This window comes from Adiantum capillus-veneris, chromosome 8 (assembly GCF_014529385.1).
Source record: "Adiantum capillus-veneris isolate H3 chromosome 8, ASM1452938v2, whole genome shotgun sequence".
Lineage (NCBI taxonomy): Eukaryota > Viridiplantae > Streptophyta > Polypodiopsida > Polypodiales > Pteridaceae > Adiantum > Adiantum capillus-veneris.
Window position 1 is genome coordinate 59,841,991 of NC_140938.1, and position 21,138 is coordinate 59,863,128.

The 21,138-nt window shown below is 50.5% G+C and overlaps 1 protein-coding gene and 1 pseudogene across 4 annotated transcripts in view; both read right to left on the reverse strand.

The window, feature by feature from the left end:
• Positions 1–480: 480 nt before the first annotated feature.
• The window catches only part of LOC147452208 (intraflagellar transport protein 57-like), a 192,707-nt gene continuing 172,049 nt past the window's right edge, over positions 481–21,138 (reverse strand). For all 4 annotated transcript variants that reach the window (XM_086517987.1, XM_086517988.1, XM_086517984.1 and 1 more), the window contains one exon: positions 481–819. Coding sequence is in view for 3 of the 4 variants with exons in the window: in XM_086517988.1 (XP_086374114.1) it covers positions 793–819 (27 nt within the window). In the remaining variant the exon portion in view is untranslated. The remainder of the gene's footprint in view (positions 820–21,138) is intronic.
• On the reverse strand, positions 18,645–19,550 carry LOC147452209 (TLC domain-containing protein At5g14285-like; annotated as a pseudogene).

Consider the following 21,138-nt stretch of genomic DNA (forward strand, 5'->3'; position numbering starts at 1 on the left):
TCACAACGCTTGGGGCAATTGCAGCGTTTCTTCCTCTGTTACAGTCACAAGACAGCTGCAGTACCTGTTTTCTCGCACCACAAAGTATCACAAAATTGGCTGACATTTGCTCGCTGCTTCAGCATTGAAGGGTCGCGTGCAGACAAGGGCAGACCTAAGCTCTACAAGCGGCACAGAGGCTGCAGTAGGGTTCGCGACAGGGGCTGCAGTAGGGTTCGCGACAGAGGCTGCAGTAGTCACCACACGCACACAGCCCCGCTGGTGCAGGCACAGTGAGCGCGGCACGCCACACGAGAAGCTCGCGACAGTCTTCAGATCTCACCCCCTACACACACACACACACACACACACACACACACACACACACACACACGCACACCATTTTGCGCGCGCACGACACACACACACACATTTTTGGCAGATAATCATTCTCTTCTGTGATGAAATCAAAGATGGTTGGTTACCTTGTGATGCAGTACAACAACAAGTGAGTGATTGTTTGCATAAGGACAAAGTATTTGCACAATAAAAGCTCGAGATTGATGACGAGTGTACGAAAACAGAACAGGTCATGAATCACACAAAATAACAGAGAGCAACAAGCCCATGTTTTTGCAGAAGCATGCACCACTTGATCATCTAATATGCAACATGTGTGGAGTGCAAATATAGATCGTTTCTGTAATATACAAAATTGCCACAAATGGCCAAACAATGCAATAGTCGTCCCTTCGGGAATTCCAAGTTCCAAGTCTGTTTACCCTGCTTCATCGGAGCTTAATTTTGTGCTTGTCATTGCAAGACTTTGGTCAACTGATTCTGTTATAGTTTTACAAGAAATCCATTATGTACACAACATAATAACACCACAATCAGTCAAGCAGTGCTTAATCCTACATTGTTGAGCTCTGTTCGAATTTTGAAAGAAAGCCATAATTAAAGATAAAACATAATCAACAAAAGCTGTCCATACACCACAAGCATTGCTGAACTACTGTAAATTCGGACGCGAGCTGGCTACTGCTGCTCCACCTGCGCACGCCTAGCTCCACCTGCTCCACCTGCTCCACCTACCCTCCTCAGCCCGCTGCCTCCCCCCCTGCCCCGCTACCCCCCCGCGCTACCTGTCAACCTGCGCCGCCCCTCGCCAGCCCGCCCGCTGCCTGCCCTCTGCCCCGTCCTCCTGCTGCCGCCAGCGTTTCCGCCTCCCCCAACCCGCTGCCCCCCCCCCCCCCCCCCCCCCCCGCCTCGGTTTCTCCCCGTCAACCACTGCAGTTCGGCCTCCTCGGCATTGCTTCATTTTTTGGGGCAATGTCTCCTGCGCCTGATTGCAGCGTCTGCCCGTCGACCTCTTCTTACGACAAAGCAGTAGACACACATGGAGGCTCTAGTTTCGCCACAAAGGGGCTTGCCAAAAGCCCCCTCCCCCGACCCCACTGAGCCCACCATTCGACTTGCTCTATCGCCGACAGAGCAAGCGAGCCTAGCCGCTGAGGTAGAGCGATTGCAGGCGACTTCGGTCATCTGCAAAATTCTCGGCACCTGACCTAGCTAAGGAGAGCTGCGAGACCTTCTCAAGGCCCGCCTTCTCGCAGAGGTGAGCAAGATCTTGGATGTCCAGATTCTCGGACATGGGTACTATCAGATCGAGTACGAGACCTCCGAGTTGGCTTCCAAGGTCATAGCTATGAGTCCACTGGCCATCCGAGCATCACGCGCCCACTTTCGACAGTGGCGACATGGTTTTGACCCCACTTCGGATGTGCTAGTAGAGGAGGCAGACATCCCCATCTCAGCCTGCTTTCCGGGTTTACGGAGGGAGTACCTACCACTTCTTTCCAGGATTGGCTCCGCCATCGGGACTGTCCTGGAGACACCTCGTACGGCAACATCGATAGCTGCCAAGGCGGCTGGCATCCCCTCAGTTCGAGTTTTGGTCAGAGATACCCACACGCTCCCGAAGGTCATCCTTTTGCCTCGGGTGAGTGGGGGTTGGTTTAGACAGAGTGTGGAGTACTCGGGTCTCCCGAACCAGTGCTTCATTTGCCGACAGATGGGCCACCTAGCGAAGGCCTGTCCTCGGAAGAGGCCACGACCTGCACCCAAGCCTCAGCCCCAGCCTGCCAAGGCTGGGCTGCAGCCACAGTCAGTGGCACAACGCATAGATTCAGAGCCACCCTCTGAGCCTGGGGCTCCAGCGGAGGAGGGGTGACAACAGGCCCGTGGCCGTCGACGCCAGGGGCCACAGCGACAGCTTGGCACTCAGAAGTGGGTTCCCACGGAGAACTGCTTTGGTCCTCTTGAGCAGGAGGAGTCCCCTACGCCAGCCTCCACCTCTGCTTCACCCTCGACAGCCGCTCCCCCTTCAGAGTTCCCCTCCTCCTCCTCATCCTCCCTCCCACCCTCTACTCCCATCGCCTCTCCACCTCGCCCCTCTACCTCTTTCGCCCCACCCCGCTCCTCTTCCCCTCCGCTCCCCCCAGCTCCTTCTCCCCCCCCTCCTGCTCCAATTCCACAGTCAACTCAAGAGACTGGTCCCTCGCCGGTGGCTAGGAGATCTCTTGGCAGCGCCTTTGCCACAAGTCGCCTAGCGAGAGAGGGTCAACCCTTCTTGCGGCCCCCTCTGCAGATTCAGACATCTTCCCTTGCAGCTATCCCTCGTGGTTTGACGAGCATTGACCTCCGACGCCGCTGGGATTTCTTCGACTACGGATTCACTCGCTTTCTCGACGATTCCGCAGCAGCAGACCACGAGGCAGCCTGCTTCAGGGTCCATGCTTTGTTCCTCGCCGCTAGGGTGACAGAGGCCTTGGACTCAGCAGTTGGTTTCTCCTTCCCCCTCTGTGGTAGGGCCGAGACAAAGTGGTCCCTCGACTCAGTGTTGGGATGGTTGCATTCACAGGTTCTCGAGTTCTCTCATCACATGGGAGAACTTGGAGTTACAGATTTGCTGCAGACTTTGTGGCCACTGGCCAAGTTTGCAGTGACACCCCCAGACTCAGCAGGATGTAGGCACATTGTGGTGTACTTTTTTGCTGATACGCAGTGTTTGCCTTGCTATGTATACATTCATGAGGACTCCTGGACAGAGGAGGTTGCTCTATGCATGCCTCGCTCTGCTTGGGCTTGGGCTAGGCACTCGCTGCAGTCTCGCCTATCTAGAGGACGCTCGGATGCGGATTACTCCCCATCCAAGCCAACCTCGAAGATAGCCCATCTTGCTCTGCTGCGGCAGCATCTGTTCTCTCTTGCTCCCCATGAGGATCGTCTCGTGGAACGTGCACGGACTAGGTGGGCCCCAGTTTCAGCGACAGCGGGGCCGGTTGCGTCAGGAGCTTCAGCGTTGCCTTATGGGAGGAGAGATTGATCTCCTTATGCTTCAGGAGCACCATCTGTGTGAGCCGCATTCGGCGATGTGGTCAGATTTTGCGTAGACGATATGATACCTTTTGGTCAGCTGCTTTTGGACCTGGAGGCATCCAGGGTCGGGTATGTATGACTATTGCGGATTCATTGCACCAAGCCATTGTGCGTAGCGGCATTATTGTGCTAGGCAGGGCTCAGTGGATTACTATGCAGGTTCAGGGTGGCCTTGTGGGCTTCCTAAACATCTATGCGCCCAATGTGGCGAGTGCTCTTTGGACAGGGGGCATGGACAGCCATGCTCTACCTGCAGACAGAGTGGCCTTAGGCCTAGCTCAGCTTAGCCACTTTTTTCCCGAGGAGTCTCTGGCTCGACGGGCTGCAGCGAGAGAGGAGGAGCAACGTCTCAGACGAGGCATTGCTTCACTACAGAGGATGCAAGAGCAGCATCCAGACAGTCCATGGATGGAGCAGTTACAGCAGGCTCGACAGGAGCTTGCTTGCACAGAGGAGAGGCATCATGAGTTCGCCTTTCACCGACAGGCATCTCAGTGGACTCAGGTGGGTGACATAGTGACAGGTGCTTTTTTTGAGACAGTGGGACCTCGGCACTCGCATGCCAAGGTCAATCAGTTAAGGAGACCCGATGGGTCAGTTGTTTGTGAGCCCGAGGATATGCGTGCAGTTGCTACTAACTTCTACCGTGAGTTATTGTCGACTGAGCCCCAACCAGAGCGGCAGGATGCATGCAGGGAGCAGGTTTGGGCACAGATGCCTTGTCTTGTGACTGAGGAGATGCGCCAGAGGCTAGAGATGCCACTTCACCTTGAGGAGTTGCACACGGCTCTTAGGGCCCTCCCTCGAGGTAGCTGTCCAGATGAGGATGGGCTGACTCCCAGCTTTTTCTTGGAGTACTGGGACCTACTTGGCCCAGATCTTTGTAGTGCCTTTCAGTACATTTTGCACACAAGAGTGATGCCGGATAGCATGAGTCAGGGCCTGATTTACCTCATTCCAAAGGAGAGTGGCTCCTTGGATGAGATTCGACAATGGCGCCCCATCACCATCCTCAACTCAGCCTACAAAATTCTTGCCAAGGCTCTGAGTTTGAGGATTCAGTCACTCTTGGAGAGCCTTATACATGGGACTCAGACAGGTTTTGTCAAGGAACGCAGTATCCTTGACAACATCTTCACTTTCTGGGAGGCTTCTGCCCTGGCACGGCTCCGTGGGGAGAACCTTGTGATTCTTCTTCTCGATTTTGAGAAGGCATACGACAGAGTTGACTGGGACTTTCTAGAGGGCACTCTACGCAGGATGGGCTTCTCAGATGCTTGGATCAGAGGGGTGTCATCTTTGTACAGACATGCTCACAGTCAGGTGCTTTTGGCAGGAGGTAGAAGTGAGCGCTTCATGCTCACACGCTCGGTCAGATAGGGTTGTCCTCTTGCCCCCTTTCTCTTTCTGTTCTATGCGGAGGTGATAAGCAAATTTTTGATGTCACAGCAGGTTGGTCTGAGGGGCTTAGTACTCCCTATTCGGGAAGATGAGCTACTGGACGCTGAGTTTGCCGATGACTCAGCCTTGTACTTAAAGGGCCAGGAGGCCAATCTACACAGATGTGAGCAGGCTTTGGAGACCTATTGTGCATCAGGCGCACTGATCAACTGGAGAAGGACAGTGGCTTTCTCGGTTGGCAGTGCTCTTGTGCCAGATTGGATGCCAGGAGAGGATTTCAGGTGGATTCCCCCAGGGACTGCAGTTCGGTACTTGGGTTGTTAGGTTGGTTTGGACTTGTCCCCCGAGCAGCACATTGCTCCTCTTCTCCTGTCCATCAGGAGAAAGCTGTTACATTGGAGCTCAGCACGACTTTCGTTGGCCAACCAGGTGTTGTTGGCCACTATGTGGTACATCACTTCTTGCTGGATCTTCTCGAGTTCTTGTATCAGCCAGGTTGAGAGGCTGATCAGGAACTTCCTTTGGTCAGGTCATGACACTCAGATTGCTGGAGCCAAGGTGGATTGGTCGGTCATCACACTTCCTTGTTCTCAGGGAGGGCTTGGGATCATTGATTCAACATAGCAGAGCAGAGCCCTTCTTGGGAAGTTCGTAGTCAGAGGACTTCTTCCAAGAGAGGAGCCCTCGAAGGAGTTCTTGCTGCAGAGGCTTCATGCCAGGGTGCCTCAGTCAGGAGGCCCTTGGCAACCTTCGACCAAATGGATCTTTACAGAGTTGCGCCGAGTTGGTTTGAGCAGGAGACTGGAGGACCGCTTCGCTGTGAGTTTGCTTCAATCTTGGGAGCTCTTACAGCATGGCCTAGAGCAGAGACAACCGACGTGCACGGAGGAGTGCCTACGGCAGCCCCTCGTCTGGAACCCCATGGTTGAGACTCAGAGAGGCCACTTGGTTGGTAGTCGGCCTCATGTTTCTTGGGGTCCCATGGCAGCAGGTCCAATGCGCTCTCTAGGTGACTGGCTAGAGTTCACAGGTTTGTCAGAGGAGGTGCACGGCTTCCAGCTACAGAGCATGAGAGGGGTGCAGAGCATGTGTCAGGACATCTCAGAGTCAGTTCCAGCTGAGTGGCTCACCCCTCTCGAGCCAGTAGCACCCCGGTGGATGGAAGCCTTCACACGACTGGAGGTTCTCATTTCAGTCAGTGCCTGCTCAGACTCTGTCTTAGCCCTGTTCTTCGAGCTTCAGAGTGGGGGACGACTACAGTGAGTTTCAGTAGAGGCCCCGCAAGTAGCAGAGTGCTGTTTTCAGAGGATCCGAGTGGTGGGCATTGAGACGGGACACTGGAGGCTATGGCCTTGGGAGTGTTGTCCGTTGGCACGAGTACAGTGGGATCCTGGTGAGTGGCTATGGAGGGACCCCTTCTCTTCTGCAGACCACCCAAGAGTCCCGTTCTTTCAGTACACTGTTCGACTGGGACGTCATATACTAGCAGCACAGAGAGAGGCCCTCCCCGCTGCAGCACGTCAATGGCAGGAGGAGGGTCTCACATTCGAGTTCTTGGCAGACTTTTGGGAGAGGTTGTGGGACTCCAGAAAGCCGAGGCGAGTCACCTTGTTTCAGTGGTTGGTCGCACATAGAGCCACAGCAGTAGGGAGCTGGCCAGTGCATAGTGGTCTCTCGGCCACATGTGCAACTTGTGACCATTCGGTGGAGAGTCAACGTCACTGTCTTTGGGACTGTCCCTCGGCCCAGCAAGTGGGCTACGAGTTCTTCGGCTGATGCCTGCTCTCTCCACGGCTCGACAGTACACTTGGGGGACAGCGGCTTGGTCCACCCTCACGGGCCCGGCACTTCAGTTTGAGCTATCTTCCACCAGCAGGATGATAGTGATGCAGAGGGGGCGACCTACACTCCAGCCTGCTACTGAGCTTACTCCACAGGAGTGGTGCAGTGAGAGAGAGGAGTGTTGGGAGCTCATCAGTGGCTTGACACTTTGGTTCATCTGGCGGGCCCGCTCTTTCCGCATCTTTGAGGCTCGCCCTGTGCCAGCAGCAGAGACTGTTCGTGACTTTTGGCTAGAGCTGATCCATACTCTCAGAGGACAGCTTGAGGGACTACACGGCAGCTCCGACCGCATGCAGGAGCGCCGCGAGGCTTTCCTTCGACTGTGGTACCCTGGGCCTTTCTACACCATAGTCCAGGGGGTGCTCAGATGGCACTACTGTCCACCTGTGTGGCTCTTCCCTCCTCCCATCTCTTGATTTAGCCTGATTGTATATATGTTGTTTTTTCATTGGGAGAGTCTCTCCATCATGCTTGTTGTAGCCCTCTCTTGCAGAGGTGGTTGTAGCCCTATGGGCAGTTTTCATTAACTAATAGAAGGATTTTTTTCTCAAAAAAAAAAAAACAAAAGGTGTCCATGATTTAACAATGCCATGCCACTAGTGGCTATACGAAAAATGAAAGCAAGAAATGAGCCTAACTCTTGTACCAATGGGGCACTTAGATACATAAACTTGCAAAGCTATCTGATGATGATTTTTGCATGCTTATGTTTTCATTTTGGTATCTGTTTTTCTTATTTTTGTCTGCCTGATTACTCTTTGCCCAAGTGTGTGCACTTACGTGCGTTGCTTGCATAGTGAGGGTGGGGGTGTGGTGTGGTGTGCTTGCATGTTGCTATGTTGGTAATTGTCAACATGTGCTTGCTTGCCCTTTTTTTCCCCAAGAAAGGATCCTTCTATTAGTTTATAAAACTGCCCCAGCAAGAGGGGGGGGCTACATCAGCATGAGGGGAGACTCCCACAATGAAAACCGAGATATGTACAATGTATGCTAAATCAAGATATGGAGGGGGGAGCAACCATACAAGTGGCTGGTAATGCCATCTAAGAGCCCCATGGACCATGGAGTAGAAAGGCCCGGGACGCCATAGTCGTAGAAATGCCTTGCGGCGCTCCAGCATATGGTCAGAGCTTGCCCTTTTTCCCCCCCACAAAAGGATCCTTCTATTAGTTGATAAAATTGCCCAGTGGGCTACAAACTGCCCCAGCAAGAGAGGGGGGGCTACATCAGCATGAGGGGAGACTCCTGTTAGGAACGGGATCGTGCTAGCTAGGGTGGATGAAAGAGAAACATGTGGGAGTGTGTGTAAGCAAGATTATCACTCAAGTGAATTAGGTTCCAAGATAGAATTATCTTGGACTCATAAACACAATCTTGAATATTGACTTAGCTTAGCACAAGCTCACCGTAGCAAGCATGTAGTGCATAATAGAGTTGTGTTTATTCATTCAAAATGAGCTTTAAGTAGCTCTATAGCCTTGCTCCACAATATGTGGGATAACTCCACTCTTCTCTCCTTGACTCAACCCTTCGTGCTAGCTAGGGTGGATGATAGAGAAACATAGTGTCAATGTGAGAGTGTGTGTAAGCAAGATTATCACTCAAGTGAATTAGGTTCCAAGATAGAATTAGCTTGGACTCATAAACACAATCTTGAGTATTGACTTAGCTTAGCACAAGCTCACCATAGACAAGCATGTATTGCAAAATAGAGTTGTGTTTATTCATTCATGAAATGAGCTTTAAGTAGCTCTACAGCCTTGCTCCGCAGTATGTGGGATAACTCCACTCTTCTCTCCATGACTCACACTTTCGGACAAAGCTCGCACTTTACAATCCTCCCCTTGAGATTTGGACTATGACAAAGTACTGAAGATGCAATATCCACACAGGATGATAAGTTGGTATCCACACAGGATGGTAAAATCCACACAGGAAAATAAAAGTCCTCCCCTACAAGTGGAGAGTCTGCATCTTCAAAATGGGTCTTCATAAAAGACAAGGTTGTTCTCGCCTTCATCTTCTTTATCTTCTACCATGTGAGCTGATCCTTTGATAGGTCTCTTCCCTTCGTGGCTTATGCTGCTCCTTCTACTATTGCTGCTTTCTCCACTGCTACTACCTCCATTTGAATAGCATCGAGAAGGAGGGTGTCCCTTCTTACCGCATTTGTTGCAAGGTTTGTTTGTGTAGCAGTCTTTCGCCATGTGTCCCATTCTTCCACATTCATAACACTTTCTTCGGTTTGTCGATGTCGATGGCGAATATCTTCCCCTTGAGGATGTTGTGATATAAAAAGGAGGGTGTCCCTTCTTACTGCATTTGTTGCAAGGTTTGTTTGTGTAGTAGTCTTTCACTATGTGTCCTATTCTTCCACATTCATAACACTTTCTTCTGTTTGTCGATGTCGATGGCGAATAGCTTCCCCTTGAGGATGTTGTGATGAAACCCCCCCCCCCCCCCCGATGAGGTTAATGAACCATTTTGCTTTCTTTCTTCTACTTGGATTGAGTTGATGACATCTTGGAAAGGTGGAGCTGGTTCTTTTTCTTCAAGAATTGTGAGAAGTGCACTTAATAGTATGGCCACTTTGTCGTCTTTTGGTACTTCGACTTGGATGTAAGTGAGTTGCGTGACAATACTCTTAAGCCTATTCACTAGGCTAGCAATGTCCTCCCCTTCAGTCATAATGATTTTGTAAAGCTGTCTTTTAAGACTAACTTTACTTCTTTTGGCCCTGGCTCCAAAATTACTTTCTAGGACATGCCAGGCATTATGTGCATGTTTACATTCGTCTATGAAATGCACATAGTTATTATGCAAGGAGGTGATGATGATTCCTAACGCTTGTTCGTTTTTGGCCAAATTCTGTGCACTTGCTATGAGTGTAATTGCCCTGGTGTGCACTCCATCGGGTTCGGTTTGTTGCTCCAAGGCAGTGCTGATGACAGACCATAAACATTTTTTCATTAGGTAACCTCTTAACTTCGTTTGCCACATATGAAACCCTTCCCCGTTGAATTTTTCTATTCCCTTGTTCCCCACTTGTGCTAACAGAGGGGTCTTAGCTTAGGAGACTTTCCTAGCCATTGTCTACCTCTTTACACGAGCACGAATAACCCTTGAAAAAATTTTATTGGCAAGTTCTTGTGCTTGGTTGCAAGTGATATTATGGTTTAATTGTAGAGAGAGAGAGAGAGAGAGAGAGAGAGAGAGAGAGAGAGAGAGAGAGAATTCTATTTCTTTGTGAAGCTTCTCTTCATCGGGGTGAAGCCCCTCTTCACAAAAAAGGTCGTTCTCCTGTGCTTTGTTCTCCAAGCTCACGTGGATTGCTTGTTGAATGCTCGGTGCGGAAGCTTTCTTCGGATGCTTGTTTGATGGCCGCTCTTGAAATCCCTTGTTGAAGCTTTACTTAACGTCCTCGAAGCTTCTTTTATTTTGTGTTAGTTTTGATTTATTTTTCCTCGCTGCAGCTTGAGTGGGAGCATGCCCTATAAAGTACCTGGCTGCGGGTTGGAGTGCCGTGGGAAAAGATCCTTACAAGAAAGGGAAGCCCATGTCGGCAGCAAGATCGTGGGAAGGGGGGGGGGGGGGGGGGGGGGGGGGGGGGCTCAAACAAAATCGGGCAACGGCAGATGTTGGGAACGCGTGGGCAGTAGCGCGGACAGTTCGGGCAATTGGGGCATGTGCGGGCAGGCGAGGGCAGGTTGGGGTCGGACGCCCGCGAACGGCTGGTCTCAGTCATGCGCAAGAGCCCAGTCTCACAGGACAGATGCGCAGGCAGTGAGAACTGCCGGACGGCTTAGTCGGCCGGGACTGCGATCATTCAGACCCGAATTTGGCATGAAAAACGATTTACCACCGCCTTCAATCCGCTCAGTTGGCGGACGCCCTCCTTAGGGATGTTGCCCAAAGAGGTTGGCTAACTTATTAAAAGGTAGGAGTTCTCACCTCGATTTGGTGAGCTTGTGGGATTTAAATTTGGTGGGCATTCAAAGTTCAAGCCACACACACAGAGTGTTTCAAAAAATCTGCAGCAGGATGGCACACACAAAATGCTTCACATACACCCTAACATAGGAATTCAAATTAGGTGGGCTAATTGTGTGCCAATGAAGAGGTTAGAGGTTCAATGGATTGCTCTCGATAATGGCTTTGCACACACACAAGTCACACTTCAAGGAAGAGCTTGCACAAATATTAATTTGGGGAATTAAAATCATGCAAAATCTAAGCCAAATGCAAGGACTAATGGTGAATTAATGAATTCCGATGCTAATTAAGCTTCCAATTAGCCAGTGAGTAGTGGCTCAAGAGTCTTTAGCTCAAGAACATGCTCATGCTAGCCAATGGAATACTAATTAGGCATGCGTTATGCAATGAAAGAGCAAACGTAATGGATCTAGTTAATGATGATCAATGAATGCTAATTGTACAAACATGCAAATGCATAATAGCAAGCCTAGCTAGCATACCCGAGCTCTGATACCAAATGTTAGGAATGGGATTGTGCTAGCTAGGGTGGATGAAAGAGAAACATAGTGTCAATGTGTGAGTGTGTGTGTAAGCAAGATTATCACTCAAGTGAATTAGGTTCCAAGATAGAATTAGCTTGGACTTATAAACACAATCTTGAGTATTAACTTAGCTTAGCACAAGCTCACCATAGACAAGCATGTACTGCAAAAAGAGTTGTGTTTATTCATTCATGAAATGAGCTTTAAGAAGCTCTACAGCCTTGCTCCACGGATGTGGGATAACTCCACTCTTCTCTCCTTGACTCAAACTTTAGGACAAAGCTCACACCTTACAACTCCCACAATAAAAACGGAGATATATACAATGTATGCTAAATCAAGATATGGGAGAGGGGAACAACCACACAGGTGGCCGGTAATGCCATCTAAGAGCCCTATGGACCATGGAGTAGAAACGCCCGGGACACCATAGTCGCAGAAATGCCTCGCGGCGCTCCCGCATACGGTTGGAGCTGCCCTGTGGTCTCTCAAACTGACTGCTTGCCCTTTTTTTCCCCAGGAAAGAATCCTTCTATTAGTTGATAAAACTGCCCAGTGGGCTACAAACTGCCCCAGCAAGAGGGGGGGGGCTACATCAGCATGAGGGGAGACTCCCACAATGAAAACCGAGATATGTACAATGTATGCCAAATCAAGATATGGGAGGGGGGAACAACGACACAGGTGGCCGGTAATGCCATCTAAGAGCCCCATGGACCATGGAGTAGAAAGGCCCGGGACGCCATAGTCGCAAAAATGCCTCGCAGCGCTCCCACATACGCTCGGAACTTGCCCTTTTTTTCCCAGGAAAGGATCCTTCTATTAGTTGATAAAACTGACCAGTGGCCTACAAACTGCCCCAGTAAGAGGGGGGGGTTACATCAGCACGAGGGTAGATTCCCACAATGAAAACCGAGATATGTACAATGTATGCCAAATCAAGATATGGGAGGGGGGAACAACCACACAGGTGGCTGGTAATGCCATCTAAGAGCCCCATGGACCATGGAGTAGAAAGGCCCGGGACGCCATAGTCGCAAAAATGCCTCGCGGCGCTCCCGCATACGCCCGGAGCTTGCCCTTTTTTCCCAGGAAAGGATCCTTCTATTAGTTGATAAAACTGACCAGTGGGCTACAAACTGCCCTAGCAAGAGGGGGTGATTACATCAGCATGAGGGTAGATTCCCACAATGAAAACCGAGATATGTACAATGTATGCCAAATCAAGATATGGGAGGGGGGAACAACCACACACGTGGCCGGTAATGCCATCTAAGAGCCCCATGGACCATGGAGTAGAAAGGCCCGGGATGCCATAGTCGCAAAAATGCATTGCGGCGCTCCCGCATACGCTCGGAGCTTGCCCTTTTTTTCCCCAGGAAAGGATCCTTCTATTAGTTGATAAAACTGACCAGTAGGCTACAAACTGCCCCAGCAAGAGGGGGGGGGTTACATCAGCATGAGGGTAGATTCCCACAATGAAAACCGAGGTATGTACAATGTATGCTAAATCGAGATATGGGAGGGGGGAACAACCACACAGGTGGCCGGTAATGCCATCTAAGAGCCCCATGGACCATGGAGTAGAAAGGCCCGGGCTGCCATAGTCGCAGAAATGCCTCGCGGCGCTCCCACATACGGTCAGAGCTGCCCTGTGGTCTCTCAAACTGACCTCGAAGTGTGTGAATCAGCTCCAGCCATACATCTCGTATAGTCTCCACCGGGGGAATGGGGCGAACCTCGAAAATGCGAAAGCAGCGGGCTCTCCATATGAACCAGAGAGTCAGGCTACAAATAAGTTCCTAGCACACCTATCTATCACTACTCCACTCCCACCATGCGGCGTAAGCTCTGAAGTATGGGCCGGCCCTCTTGTATCACAATCATCCTGCTAGCTGAGGAAAGCTCAAATCGAAGTGCTGGGCCCGTGAGGGTGGACAAAGCTGCAGCACCCCCAGTGATTGACTCGCTGATGACAGGGCTGGCATCAACCGGAGAATCTGAAGCCAAACCTACTACACCATGGGGAAATTCCCATAGACAATGCCTCTATGACTCAAGTGGGTGGCCACACGTACCACAGCTTTCCGGATGGCCACTGTAGAGCAACCAACTCCCCACTGCGGCAGCTCGATGCGCGACAAGCCACAACAACATGATGGCTCTCCTCGGCTGTCTGCTGTCCCACTATACTGAAAAAACACTCAAGTAACTCATGGTGCCAGACTTCATTGGTGATCAGCTCTTGTTGAGCTTGCTGCATCTGGTCCGCCATCCAGGGACTACCTGGGTGTCGCTCCTGCATCCTCTGTAAGGAGGCAATGCCCTGACATAGTTGCTTCTCCTCCTCTCGGGCTGCAGCGAGTCGTGCTACTGACTCTTAGAGAAAGAATTGACTAAGCTCTCTGAGGCCATTGGCCAATCTAGTAGCAACGTCCCCCTCAGTATCCAGACTCTCAGTCCATAGCGAAGCCCCCTGCTCTCTGAGCTCTGTATGTAGCAAAATCCTTTGAGGGATGCGGAGCATGACACTGCCACTCCTCTGCCTATCAGCTAAAGTAAGGATTACTAGCACGTGGTCAGAGAAAGTAGTCCCTCCCAAATTGCAAACTGAACCACCCAAGTCACAAAAGTGCTCGCTAGCATAGAAGCGATCAATCCTGGATAGGTTCACTCCGGCTGTCTGAGGACTCGGCCCCATGTACTATAACATGACTGTCCCCAACCCTGTGTGAGGGCCCAGGGGTCCTCAAGCATGTTGAAATCCCCCCAATACACCACTGCTCTGCATGGGGTAAGGATTCCACCAAATGTGACCAAAACTCAGCCCGTGCACTCGCATGGTTGGATGCATAAATGTTCAGAAAACCCACAAGGAAACCATGTATCTGCATAGTGACCCACTGGCCCTGCAAAGCACACTCATGCCTCTACCCACAATGGCTTGCTACCATGAATCTGCAATATTCATACATACACCTCCCCAAATGCCATCAAGCCCAAAAGCAATTGACCAAAATATTTCACATCCACCACACAAAATCTGTCCACATTATCGGATACGGCTTTCACACAAGTGACGCTCCTGGAGCAGAAGCATATCAATCGCTCCACCCACAGGGCGGTCCACCTAACCCTTGCCCATTTGTAGTAGGGCTATAGTTCACACTGGACGGACTCTCGTTGGGCAGTGACACGTGGCAAGTGATATGGATGGTGGTCTAGTGGACACCGTGGCCAGATCACCACCACCTCAGTTTGGAGATAGGCTTAGCTAGATTGGGACATCTGCTAGCCGTCGGTGGCTCTAGAGGGCTACATATGTGTGGTTGGTTCCAGTCGTTGGATACGCTATCATCATCTACTTTGTATGGTCGAGCGTCTTGAGTCTAGTGTCTGGAGTTCATGCACAACACGTCTCCACCATCTCTGCACATTTGAGCCTCAACACCCCCATTGTATCCGTGAGTTCTAGGCTCGGAGCTGAGTGTGCTGCCATGCCAGATTCTGTACTAGTGCATTTGAGTTAGTCGAGTCCCATGCTGTTTAGGTTCTACTGTTGAGTCGCTGTGTTTGCTTTGTGTTCATTGTCTACAATGTTTTCCGTGTTTTTCATGCTGGTGGAGTGAGATTTCACGCACATTGAATTGAGGAGCACCCACTCTAGAGAGCACGACACATTATCTCTGCTACAGGTGCTCTCATTTTTGGCACGTCCGATGGGACGTCAACTGCAGTCTCACTCCGTTGCGCCTACAGGTCGAGGAGCTGGCTGGTTTAAGCTCTCGCCTGTGTTGGTTTGCTAGTCTCGACTGCTCTGGTCCAGCCTGGTCTTGTCCTGCTTCCCCTCGACCAGCTTAGTATAGACCAGCTGGTCTAGTCTCTCGTCCTGGTCTAGTCTCTTGTTTGGTCTAGTAGTCTCTCGCCTTGGTCTGGTGGAGTCTCGACCAACGTTGAGTACGTTAAAGGTCTTCATGTCAAAGCTTGAGTGGGCTTCTGCTTACTGCATGACACATACAAGGTAGTCAAAAGAGTGACAGTCCACTATTGAGTCCTTTGAAGTAGTACCATTGGAAGCGCTAACCCTTTGTACCCAGTAGAAGTCCACCACTCCCGTTACCCCTACCTTCTTCCGCAGTTACCTCCACTCCCTCAACCAGTTCTTCCCCTCCCACGCCACCTTGCCGAGTATAGTTCTCATCCACTGTGTTACAGCAACCTCTTGAGCAAGTCTCAAGAGCAGATAGCCATGGCGGAGCTGACAAGCGTTTTGGTTAAGGTGAACATCAAGTTCCTGACTTTCAAAGGTCTCTCCACAAAGGATGCAGACAACCATGCTAGGAGATTTGTATCTCTGTGTAGGGGTTGTGGTCTCAACACAGAAGACACCTACCTAGTACTCTTCCCACCAACCTTGGATGGCTTAGCAGATAAACGGTACAGTCAGTTTGCAAAGAACCACTTTACTACGTGGGCCACATTACAAAAGCAGTTCTGTGAAGCTTTTAGACCAGGGAACATCCAAGAGAAAGTTTTGGATGAGTTGGCCAACCTGATGCTCCAGCCAAATGAGACTTTTGCAGAACTCATGCAATTAGAACCATCCCTTAGCCGCCACCTTCTGCCCATGTGGTTGCCCCTCAAGACAAGTTGTAGTTGGTAGAGGAGCTAGCAGGTGTCCTCACTCGAGCCCAGAGGGCAGCTCTCGGTCTTAGCATTCTAGCAAGTGCAACTCCCCCCCACAATATCCCACCAGTGGATACCCCGCTTAAAGCTGTTGACAAGCCATCCCCTAGTGCCAAGCAAGGATCCCTATCTCTGCTATCCAATATTGATGAAGCTTTCTTGGAAGCAGTTGGCAACCTACAGCAGATAAAGGTATCACAGAAACCACTGGTAGAAAAAGAAAAGCTTACAGTGGAGACGATCTTGAAGAACACCTTCCAACAAGTGTCACTCTATGTAGCAGGCTACAGTGTCACTTTCACAGGACACACAGTTAGTACAGTTGGTCTAGTCTGGTTCACACTGAACGGACTCTCTGGGCTGGGCAGTGACACGTGGCAGGGATACGGACGGTGGTCTAGTGAACATCGTGGCCATGTCACCATCCTTAGTTTGGAGACAGACGTAGATGGCTGACATTTATGAGCCGCTGGTGGCTCTTTATGGTGGGACATATGAGTAGTAGCTGTTGGGTCATGACTTATCATCTTTACGTCGTCGTCTAGAGTAGCTAATCTAGACACACAACATGTCTGTACATCCCTGCACAGCTGAGCCTCGACACCCCCATTGTACCTGTGAGTTCTGGGCTGGAGCTGAGTGTGCTGCCACGCCAGAGTCTGTATCGATTCTTTGAGATAGTCGAGTCCTACGTTCTGGTCTGCTGTTGTGACTCTGTGTGATCAGTTGTTGTCTTTTGTTCCTTTGTTTTCAGTTGTTTGAGTGAGATTGTCACGCACATAGCAATGAGGAGCATCCACTGTAGAGAGCACGACACACTATCTGCGCTATAGGTGCTCTCATTTTTGGGGATGAAGGTGGGACCTCAACTGAAGTCTCACTCTCTGTTGAGGTGTAAATCGAGGAGCTAGCTGGGTTTCCACCCTGGACAGCTTACTCTACTCGCCCTTTGATCTGGTCCTCTCTTGCCTTCGTCCAACCAAGTCCTCGTCCCTGGTCTAGCCTTCCTCTGTCCTGGTCCAGCTAGGTGGTCTAGTCACTTGCCTTGGTCCTGGACCAGGTGGTCTAGTCACTTGTCCTGGTCTAGACCCGTGTTCATTCAACCAGTTAAAGGTCTTCTTGCCCAAGGTTTGGTTGGGTTTGTGGTCACTGCATGACACATACAAGGCAGTCAAAAGAGCGACAAAGCCCACTACTCAATCCTCTGAAGTACTACCACGGGAAACGTCAACCCTTCGTGCCAAGTAGAAGTACACGAGCTCCAATACCCCATCCTTCCCCTACAGCCATCTCCATTCCCTCAACAAGTTCTACACCTCCCCAATCACCCAAACCAATAAACTTCTTATCCCCTGTGTTACAGCAAGCTCTAGTGCAACAAGCTCTTGCACAAACAGCCATGGAGGAGCTCACAAGCATTCTAGCTAAGGTGAATATTAAGTTTTCGACTTTCAAGGGTCTCTCCTCAGAGGATGCTGACGACCATGCTCGGAGGTTTGTTTCTCTCTACAGAGGTCGTGGCCTCAACCGAGAAGATGCCTACTTAGTACTCTTCCCATCTACCTTGGATGGTTTAGCAGACAAGTGGTACAGTCAGTTTGCAGAGAACCACTTTGCAACTCGGACCACTCTACGACAGCATATCTGTGTAGCATTCAGGCCAGGCGACTACCAGGAAAAAGTTTTGGACGAGTTGGCCAACATGGTGCTCCAGCCAGAGGAGACTTTTGCAGAACTCATGACTAAAATCAAGTCTCTGGTTGCAAAGCTTCCTCAGCAAACAGGGGAATTTATGGTTAAGAAGTGGGTGGAGAAGGCTCTTCCCAAAACTTCCCAGCAAAAACTCCGAGAGAGTCTCCGACCTAACGCAACTCTGGAGGAGTTTGTCGCGGCTACTACTAGGATAGAGGGAGCTAGGAAGCTGTTCACCAACTCCCCTCAGATAGAGACCACCTCAGTGTTTTCGGAAAGTCCTTCTCATCCGATAACTTCTTTACGCAGGGAACTGGAAGCCCTCGAGTTACAGAGAGCTCTTCAACAAGAGAAATCAATCTCCCTCAGATAGGAGAAGCCCCACATCACGACGCTTTGGATCAAATAAAGAGAGAGCTAGAAGAGCTTAGGTCTCAGCAAGAGACTAAGGCTATGGTATGATGCAGCTCATGCCGCTCTCCAGGACACCCTCCACAGGATTGTCCCCTTCGGGTTTACTGCCACTTCTGTGAAAAGGTCATGAGGACAACCTAAAGGGATTGCGACAAATACAACAGAGTCTTGGTCATACTCTTCAACAAGGGGCAGCACCGGCATCCAATATGGTTTCTCCCTGTGGCCATCCACACCACATGCTACCTTTATTGACAGCCCCTCCTATGCAAGGTATACAGAGCACTTTTCCCTCTCACAGCTTTTATCATACTCATGCTCCCTCATCACCTCAAAGCTTCTATGCTTCCACCTCCAACTCCATGCATCAGGAGCAAGGACCACCTCGCCCTTCGACTCGCCCATTGAATCGGCCCATTTTGTGCTACAGATGCAGGGAATATGGGCATTACCAAAGCAAATGCCCCCTGCCAGAAGGGTCCCCTCCCTGCGGTCATTGCCCTAAAATGAAGGATCACTACAGTAAGGATTGCCCTAAACTTCGTGCGTCCCGGTGAGATAGATCGGTGAAATTAGAGAGAATAGTGAAACACTAAAAAAAAAATGCAGTACACTCTGATTGAAGAGGGTGATGTTTGCAGAAGATTTGAGTTTCCAGGAAGAAGTACCAATGAAGCAATGTCGATATTTGCAAGATATACTGAAGAAGTAATGACCCGGGCGCAATGAGGTAAGCTGACCAAAAAGTAGAAACAAAAGACTGAAGACTGCCAAGATTAACAATGCCCACAAAGCACCCGAAGTGGAGGAATTTGCAGTTAGCTGCAATTGGCTAGACAAGAAGGAGTAGGTAGGGGAAGGGAGAGTGGATAGGCCCGAGATTCTATTGATCCAGAAGAGCTCAACGTGTACATGATCAATGTAATGCGGATTGTAGAATCAATCTACCCTCTCTGATTTAGCATTTGTACGAGCTATCACTCTACGAGCAGCAAAAAGCCTTGCCCACAATCTGGCCACCCAAAAGATGCTCCCAACAATAGCTAGACTTACAACAAGCATCCAATAGAAGGAAAGCCACCTAGGGATAACCGAATCTGCTTGCCCGCAGAAGTAATACACAGAGATGTGCCATGTTAGTAGAGGCCCAAGGAAGCCTCTAACAAAAGTAAAGACGGGAAGGAAAACCACATTGAGGTAGTTGAAAGTTCGTGTGGTGCGTGCAAGGGAAGCAAGGGTCCAGAAATTCTGCATGAAACTGGTGAACTTGGCTACACCCAAGAGGAGCATGATGGAGAGGGCACCGTGCTATGTATAGTACTGCCAAGAGAGCATGTAGCTGGCACTGGCAACATGGTGGAGAATGAATAGGGCATCCTCTAGGATGAAGAGCGCATAATGCAGGAGGTCGCTAGAGAAGTAGTCTACACTGAACTCGACAACGGTGTCTTGGAAGGGAGTGTTGGGCACTTGCAGCAACTGATGCCATGGCTTGGATTGCAAGGATTGCTGGTGAAATTGGATAGCGACATCCCAGGCAGTAAGGAGAGTGACGAGTGAGCCATGCAACGGAGACATGAAGCAACTTGCAGCTTCATGGCACACCGTGTGGGTGGGGGGAGGGAGGGGTGGGCAGGGGCAAGGGTAGGTGAGGGTTGGGGGCGAGCAGTGGGTAAGGGGGGCGAGGTCAAGTGGGTAGGGGGGCGAGGGGTGGGTAGGGGTGAGTTGGGGGGCAAGAGGCGGGTAGGGGTGGGCGACGCCAGGTGGGTAGGGGGGTGAGGGGTTACTAGGTAGACGCGAGTGGGGAAAAGGGTTGGGGAGGGGTTGGGTAGGAAGTGGTAAGGTTGAGTAGGGGGTAGGGTCTAGGGGTGTTGGTGAAGGGGTGGGTGCACATGCATAGATAGCCTTCCCATTCAAAGCTGGATTTTGTGGTGGTCTAATTCCTAACAGAAGGTCCACAGAGCAGTATACTATCTGGTCTTCCCACTCGTTTTTCAAACCAGCCTTATCCAAAATCTATATTGCTTGATGCCTTTGTAACCTTGAATGAGGCTAACCTTCTCTTGTGAGAGCATAGCAATTTGCTATGCATCTTGGTTAACAACACGGGGTGGGTACAAGAGTCGTAGAAGTGTCTTCCTTTTACTGGGTCTGGAGATGATACTGCTAAAGAATGCCCTGTAGGTGAAGAGGTTGCTGCGTCAAGGGTCAGAGAGACATCATGAGCAAGGAACTCATCAAGATGAAGCTCTCTGAAGGGGAGTTCGCTAGACACTGAGGAGAGCTTATTCTTGGTCGGAGAAGCAGACCATTGGGGCTGATGTTTGAGGGGGGGTGAACTGATGTAGAGGATATTTCTTCCTGCTTCTATGATTCTTCATAGGCTCACCAAATTCAAAGGCTTCCACCAAGGGCGCATCGGGAGTAGTTTTTGTGATCTTCAACCTTTGAGGTCGCTCAGGTGGCTCATTAGGTTTAGTTGTTGTGAAAACATTAGAAGAGGGTGTAGCTTTAGGCAAAGAGTGAATACAGACTCCATAACAAGGCATAGATTTAGTAGCGCCCAACCACTCCAACAGATCCTCGTCTAACCCGCCAGGTGCAATAGGTTGTTCCGATTCAAGGCTGGTTGCTAGGGACAAAGAGCTATGTTGCACAACGGGACCCATGCCTCCTTCTAGGCGAATGGGTTGCATCGGGGAGCCAAGAGTGTATCTACATGGTATCGTTTCCCCAATCATGAAGTGCTTGAGTGTGTCGCAGGCATGGTCTACCGACGAGCAAGGGAAATCCGCCCTCAACTTGGGGAAGACGAATCACAACAAAATCCAAGTTAAAAGTAAAGTCTTGTACCTGTAGAGGCACATTGTCCACTATGCCCACTGGGTAGACTGTCCGCTGGTCAGCCAATGTAGCTGTGAAGGGAGGAGGGCGAGTAGGCTGTAGACCTAGAGCTAACATGGTGAATTTGGGCATCAGGTTGATGCCAGATCCACCATCCACTATCACTCCTGAGAATTGCCAACCCAAGACGGACACTGTCAGGCGAGGGCTTCTATAATCAGTGAGCGGAGCAGCGGGATGGGATATCATATAGGACTCGGGCAGTCGCACTGGGAGGTGCCCGCCACTAGGACTTTCTCCAGGGTAAAGTGACTGAATAACA